General features: G+C 33.0%; 2 protein-coding genes across 2 annotated transcripts; both read left to right on the forward strand.

Moving 5' to 3' along the window:
- Positions 1 to 1641: 1641 nt before the first annotated feature.
- Positions 1642 to 3986, forward strand: LOC108213866 (uncharacterized). Its single transcript, XM_017385654.2, has 6 exons — positions 1642 to 1890; positions 1969 to 2098; positions 2793 to 2959; positions 3070 to 3343; positions 3441 to 3604; positions 3696 to 3986. Exons 1-6 carry the CDS (start codon positions 1857 to 1859, stop codon positions 3860 to 3862), a joined length of 936 nt encoding a protein of 311 aa, XP_017241143.1. The 5' UTR covers positions 1642 to 1856; the 3' UTR covers positions 3863 to 3986.
- Positions 3987 to 5104: 1118 nt separating this feature from the next.
- On the forward strand, positions 5105 to 7173 carry LOC108213629 (ubiquitin C-terminal hydrolase 12). Its single transcript, XM_017385433.2, has 6 exons — positions 5105 to 5304; positions 5448 to 5580; positions 5921 to 6087; positions 6192 to 6474; positions 6588 to 6754; positions 6833 to 7173. Exons 1-6 carry the CDS (start codon positions 5274 to 5276, stop codon positions 7000 to 7002), a joined length of 951 nt encoding a protein of 316 aa, XP_017240922.1. The 5' UTR covers positions 5105 to 5273; the 3' UTR covers positions 7003 to 7173.
- Positions 7174 to 7928: the final 755 nt, after the last annotated feature.

Consider the following 7928-nt stretch of genomic DNA (forward strand, 5'->3'; position numbering starts at 1 on the left):
AAAAAGCAAAAGGAACTTATAAATTGAGACGGAGGGAGTATTACAATCACTATTTTCCTCCACTATCTCAAATCTATTATTAAATTTTGATATGTCCCACCACTTCACTCACTTTTCATCTAAATTTACTCTGTTTTTACTACATTTTTTTATATCCGTGAAAATCAAACGAGGTCACATAAAAATGGGACGGAGAGAGTAATAATTAAGAACATAAATGATGTTCTTATTTACTAATATTCCATGAAATTTTTCGTTTACAAGTTTAAAAAAACAATATCCTTAATTTAATCAATATATTACTCCCTCCGTCCCTCTCAATTGTTTACATTGGAGGGGGACACGGAGACCAAGACAATGTATAAGAAATGAGCAAAGTTAGATGAAAAGTGGGTAAAGTGGTGGGACCTATCAATATTTAATAATAGATTTGAGATAGTGGATGGGGGACACGGAGACCAAGACAATGTATAAGAAATGAGCAAAGTTAGATGAAAAGTGGGTAAATTGGTGGGACCTATCAATATTTAATACTCCCTTCATCCCATTTTAAGTGTCCACTTTGCAATTTTCACACATATTAAGAAACAATTAATGTAATGTTTTTATCATCATCTTCCCACAACTAATCAGCTTAGTTTTCATACATATTAATTAAGTATATCATTGATTATTGTGTATTGGACCTTCTCTCACTTCAAATTACACTATACATTCATAATCCTTCTAAATATATTTATGAGGGGTTGTTGGTTGTATTTAATACTATATTGAAAATAGTATAAATTTTACATTGGTTAAAGAGTATGACACGTATTTTGGGAATTTTTTTTTGGCAAATTGGACACTTAAAATGGGATGGAGGGAGTAATAGATTTGAGATAGTGGATGAAAGTAGTGGGTGTAATAGTAGTTTTTATTGTTAAATATGAGATAGTAGGGAAAGATAGTGGGTGTAATGATGAGAAAAACTTACTATTTATAGTAACGTAAAAAAATAAGAGGAACATCCCAAAATAGTAACTGTAAAGAAATGAGAGGGACAGAGATAGTAATATAATATTCCCTCCGTCCTTTTTACATTTCCATTTTGCTTTTCGAGGAGTCAAATTAACCAATTTTTGACTTAACATTGTAAATTATTTATTAATTAATTTAAATTTTAAAAATTGCATATTAAAATAAATTAAATATATTTTTTAATGTTATACTCCCTCCGTCCCAGCAGATTCTTTACAGTTTCCTTTTTAAGCCGTCCCACTCATTTCTTTACATCACAAAACTTTCCTAAAATAGATAATGGGTCCCACCACTTTCTCACTTTTTCTTCCTTTTCACACTACTTTTACTTCACTATCTCCCTTTTATATATTAAAAATCAATGGGTCCCACCACTTCACCCACTTTTCTTTCTCTTTTCCACTACTTTATTCCACTACTTTATACATATTTCTTAACCTCCGTGCCCAAACCCAATGTAAAGAATTGGGTGGGACGGAGGGAGTAAGTTTTATTATTTTTCTCAATTATCTGACACATGTAAATTTCAGTTATAATATAACCGATTTAACATGTCAAAAATCAAAATGAACATGGGATGGGATGGAAAGAGTACCCCTTTGTTTCCCCTCCATGCGTGTAGGTGCAGTCGTGCAGATAGCTGTGGGTTTTCTTGTATGTATAGACAACTATAAAGTACTTATCGATTCCCAAAAAAAAAAAAAGATTACTGTAACTCATTTCATTTCAAAAAATTAAAATGCTTAGATACGATTCGACTGCCTGATTGTTTATCTTCTCGCTGACTTGTGGTTTGTATTCATAGTTGAGCTGAGTATTTGGTAGTTTTGACATTAATGGCTTCTCTATCTGATGAAGAAAACAAATGTGGTACACTCTTTTCCTCTTCTTTATACGCACAAACTCTAAGTAATCTAATTCTTATTAATATGAATACATAAACTGCAGGGGTTTTCAAGGAAACCAGGGATAGACCACCCTCACATTACGTGCTCAAACTCGAGTCTTTCTCGCTCTTTTCTGCAAATGGAGTGGATCATATCAAGTCAAACAGCTTTCAAGTTGGAGATCACAAATGGTATCTTCTTATTTTACCTTTTATGTTATTTCTATTATTTTTAGGTTGTTTATCTTTCTTTATGTGATTTGTAGGTTCAAGCTATCCTCAAACTAATTAGGTTAAGTGATGATGTTTTTATTAATGTTATTTTAAGACAAAAGAAAGAGTGTATAAATAATGGACATGTTTGGGCGTCTTCATTTTTTAAAAATAAGTCTTTATTTTAAAAATATATGTTTTCTTGGATATATATATATGTTATATAAGTATTTCATATTCCTTATTTGAGAAAAAATAAGGTTTTATTTAGGCCTGCTCCCGAGTTTATTTTAGGAGAGAAAGTTAGTGAATGTAAGTGAAAGCAAATGAATTTTCATTTTCATCCCATTTTTGGAGTGGAAATTTTAGAATGAAATTATGTTATAATTACATCAATTTTCACTCGGTAGCATAAATAGAAGTGAAAGTTATAACTTTACTTCCTCTTTTCCTCCCTATTCATGACTCGTGAGCATGGGAGCAGGGCGTTACTTTTCTCTTGGAAAAGCCTTATTTCTGGAAAAATAATAAGTTTAGCCAAACAACCCGGATGTATATTTATTTTATGAACAATTGAAAACTATGCTTCATCTATCAGAAATATTGTTAGTATTGCTTAGAAGTTGTACTTAAGGTGTACCTTGAAGAAATCATTTGGACGTTAATTGGACAGGAAGATTAAATTATTTCCAAAGGGAAATAATGAGGGCAAGGATGATCATGTGTCTGTATACCTTTTGTTGGATAGCACCAGTACTCTACCTGTTGGTAAGGGCGTCAAGGCCTTTTTCAAGTTCTTTTTACTTGACCAAATTCGAGGAAATTATCTAGTTGTTCAAGGTATATATTTATGTTTCTCATTTTTGTTTCAATTTTTTCACATTTGTAAATCAATTGATTATCATGTAAGATCTGGGAAACAAAGGTGAGTTCTACACTATTATTTGCAGGGAAAGCAAGTCGTTTCGACAGCTTTAAATGTGAATGGGGTTTTGATAAGTTCGTCTCTTTAGAAGATTTTGAAGAACCTACAAATGGTTATCTGATTAATGACACTTCGTTCTTTGGAGTTGAGGTTTTCATATGTGAAGGCTTGCCTCTAGGCGAATGTTACTCAATATCGAAAGTTGCCAATATATCAGGTAAATACAAGTGGGTGGTTACTCAATTTTCAGGGTTGGAGTGTCATTCTTCTGATGTGTTTATCATCGGAGGTCATGAATGGTATGTACATAATTGCTCATTTTTCTCGAATATTTTCATCAACACAAAAATACGTGCTCGATCACCGTTGAAACGTTAATATTTTTATATTGGGCAGGAAGCTTTCGCTATATCCTGAAGGGAATGGAAAGCATAAAGGTCATAGTCTTTCTATATTTCTGGTGTCTGTGGATTCTAAAGGTTCCACGACTGAGCACGAGGTGAAAGCAGAGTTTGAGGTAACACTTAACGAGTTTAAACAGAAACATATAAAGGAAAAAGGTAATACCCTTTACTGTTTTTTTATCAATCAGCATTGTTATTTTTTTATGGTATTTTGTTGCTTACGGTGATAAAAAAATATTGATTGCAGATACAAAGTGGTTTGGTGCCTCTACACCAGCCTGGGGTTGGCCTAACTTTATCGAACTGACTGATCTTAAAGATGAAAAAAATGGATATGTGGTTGCTGATCAATGCACAATTGAAGCTGAAGTCAAAGTGCTCTGTGAAGGCAGTCGCGAGACTCTGAAGGGTTAAGTTGCTCTTTTTTGATGGTGTCAATTAGTTTGCAATTGTGTTAAGATTATGTACTCCAATATGTTTCTAGGAGTTGTCTTTGCAAACAGGCTTATTTCATATTTAAATCTTTTGTTATGACTTATGCTTATGCATGTAATTGGTATGCTGTAGGCCATTTAAATCTTACAAAAATGAAGTTATCTTACAAAAATCTTACTGAGAGATTATTGGGGACCTAAAAGTCTAGGCACGAATTCAGTAGGGGCAGTGGGGTATTTGCCCGACCTTCATAATACATATATATTTGTACTATAGATCTCTTCAAATATTTTTTTGCCTCCATCTATGTTATATGTATTTTGCTACTCAGTTTTACCAAATCAAACTTTCGAAACAAGGAAATGAAATGTCTAAATAAAAAAAGTACTGTCAGACGCATGGATGAAGAAGAGGGCAACAAAAAAATGTAATTTTCAAAACTGATTATTTAAAAATAAATATTGGGGTTAATTTGGATATTGTATATGTTTAGAATATATAAATTAAATAAAATATTTGGGTTAATTTTTTTTCATTTAATTAATTTGAAAATTTCCTAAATATTATTTAAAAATATATATTTTTCATGAACAGTTCATGTTCGGTTCGTCCGTTACCGAACTCGAATTTGGACGAAAAATTTGTTCGATAAAATTATCGAACATTGTGTTTGTTAAGATTTTGTTCGAGTTCGGTAAAAATTCGTCAGAGTTTAGCTCATTTAGGGCTCGAGTGTTGGTATTATTAAACACACGTAGAGCTATAAACGAACTGAACTGTTCGGTATATCTATAATATATAATATCTATAATTTAGGTATTAATTTTATTTTATAATTATAGAATTATTTAAAATTGATATTGTATAGGTAGAAGATATACTTTGTTCGGGAACTTTTTGTGTTCGATTCGGTTCGACATGTTCACGAATTGTTCGTGTTCGGTTCGTCCGTTACCAAATTGGAGTTCAGACAAACAAATTCGTTGCATAAAGTTAAAAGTTCATAAAGATTTTGTTCAAGTTCGGTTTGTTTACAGCTTAAAACAGACGTCGAGTAAAATTACAAGAATGTTCATCGAGAAATATAATATGGCACCTAAAAATCTCTTACAAAGAAGGAAAATAAGGCGTAGGAAGGAAGCTGCTAATCAGTGACCCTACATCAAATCAACTACAGTGTATGTAGCATTGCTCCTCGGTTTTACCCATCAAACTTTCGAAACAAGGAAATGAAATATCTAAATATAAAAAAAGTAGTCAGACGCGTGGATGAAGAAGAGGGCAGTCAAAACTGATTTTTTTCAGAACTATCACTAAACCCTAAACCCTATATATACAGAGAAAGAGAACCATATCAAGCACAGATTCGTCATTTTCAGGTTCTGGTCTCATGGCTATCGTTTGTGGAGAAGACGAAGTTGGTATGTTTTCTTGCTTTTTACCAGGAATTTATTTATTTATTTATTAGATCGCTTGTCATATATGTTTAAAGGCTTCAAGCCTTGTTTGCTTCTCAATGTCTTCATCTACTTAATGGCCAAACCTATCTCGTGAAATCAACTAGTGGGCGTTCTACAAGAAACAAGAGACTCTCCACCGTCAGATTATTTGTTCAAAATCAAGACTTTTTCTATGTTTTCCGAACACAGCTTCGGCAAAATCGAGTCTAGCAACTTTGAAGCTGGTGGGCACCAATGGTACGTACATCTCTGCAAATTTTGTGTGTGTTGGACGAGTTTTTTTTTTTTTTTCAATTTTAAGGATTTATTTTTAGATAAAAACCATATTTGTATAATCTTATTTGGATATAATTGTTAAGAATGTGTTTTATATATTTCAAAAAAAAAGAAAAGAATGTGTTTTATAATCATTGTTTTGAACAAAAAGAAGTTTGTTTCAGAAAAGAGAATAGTTTTATATATTTTTATCCACAAATTAGTCATTATTTCTACGAAATAAGATTAGTCAACGGGCATTTTATAGCTTTGCTTTTCTCTTTTCTTTCCCCATTTGCTTCAAAATATTTATTTTGCACAGGAGGATTTTGTTCTTTCCAAATGGCCATGATGAAGGTTTAGGAGATCATGTCTCCATATACCTTTCAGTGGCAAGTAAAAAGAGTCTTGCTGATGGCAAGCCGATCAATGCTATTTTCAAGTTCTTCGTGTTTGACCAAATTCGAGCAAAGTATTTTACAGTTCAAGGTATTGTTGTTATTATTATCATTATTAGCTTTTAATCTGAAAGAGTACTAGTTGTTTTGCGAAGTATGTTATGCGCGTGATCAAGAATGAATAAATGTATATAGGGAGTGTGAGACGTTTTGATCGGATGAAATACCGATGGGGATTATCCAAGTTCATTTCTCTGGAAGATTTTAATGCACCCGCTAGTGGATTTTTAGTGAACGATACATGCTTTATTGGAGCTGAGGTTTACGTTATCCAGAGCCCAAGTATCTGTGAAAGTCTGTCGATGTTGAATTTTGATGACGACATCTCATTTAAGTACACTTGGAAGCTTACCGGATTCTCAGGCCTGGTAGATGAATGTTGTTATTCTGATGAATTTGCTTTCGGGAATTACAAATGGTACTTTTAATATCAAGCAAATTGTAATTTAAATTTTATATCCGCAACTCTTCAAGCAGTGAACGTATTCATGCTCTGTGTTTGTAATTATAAATGTACAATTTTTTTTTCAGGCGCTTACAGTGTTATCCAGGAGGTGATGGTGACAATAGGGGTTGCAATCTTTCAATGTTTCTGGAGTTGGTGGATTCCCCAATTGACTCCCCTGCTGAGAAAGTAAAAGCACAGTTCAAAATCACCCTTCATGACCAGATTAACAAGGAGAACCGGGCACGAGAAGGTGCTAGTAAATTTTATCTCATTTTAGAAGAATCTAGTGTTAAATTAGTACTAATGGCACTTTTAATTTCGGTTGCAGCTACGCACTGGTTTGGTGCTTCAGCTGGGAGTATTCAGGGTTGGAATTCTTTCATTAGACTGAAGGATCTCAAGAAGAGTTCAAATGGATTTCTGGTCGATGATTGTTGTGTTTTCGAGGCGAAAGTTACCTTGCTATGTGCTACTTATCAAGAATCTCTGAATCCCTAAATGCCATTAACAAAGACTATGTTCCACAATATGTATCCGGAAGTTTTGTCTTTGCAAACATGCACATTTCCTTTTGGACCTTTTGTTATTCATGTAACTGGAAGTCTGGAATGTTATAAGTTATAACATTGCTGCTGTTGTATTACTAATTGAATTCGATTTTAGGGTTAACTGTGTGCAAGAAGCACAAGAAGTAAACGCTCCTACGGTCCTATTAATTTATACGTTCATTATTTAATATATGCATTTTAATATTTGTATAAATATAATTTTATAACTTTTTTTAAGTTTTTCTTTCCTGAATAAAAGTTTAATAAATAAATTTTTATTCAAATTATGCCGCTCTCTCCTTGTCCATACAACTCACTAACTCAGGGATGGAGCCTGGAGGTAGTATATAAACTTATAAAACTCACTTTGAAATAAGATAAAAATTGATAAGAGGGAGGATCGTGTTCAATTATGCCTCGAACAATTCACAAGCTCAATTCCCGGGTAAAGGCCTGAAGTTTGAACAAATAAAATTGAAATAATTTGAGGGCAAAACATCAATCAAAGAACTCCTGTAGTATGATCACATGTATTGCCGGCGGCAGTAAGCGTGTCCTTTGAAAGACTGACCGACAAAGAAAGAGGGTCTCAGACCTTCTCCAGTACAAAGGCCCTTGGCCAATTATTTTGGGGTCCACCAGCAAGCCACGTAGGCGTTTGATGATTTCTACGTAAGAAGTGGTCAGATGCTCCAACGCAGGCTCGAAAATCAAGTGCCAGCCACATTTCATTTAGTTATATTTTAATAAATAAAAATTCGGCGCATCAAACAATTATTTCCAAACTAATATTATATAATTGAAAAAGCTCACAATCAAATTGAACTTCATAATTAAAAAAATTACAAGAATACGAAAAATAAATAATAATAATAA

Source organism: Daucus carota, chromosome 3, assembly GCF_001625215.2.
Source record: "Daucus carota subsp. sativus chromosome 3, DH1 v3.0, whole genome shotgun sequence".
Taxonomy (NCBI): domain Eukaryota; kingdom Viridiplantae; phylum Streptophyta; class Magnoliopsida; order Apiales; family Apiaceae; genus Daucus; species Daucus carota.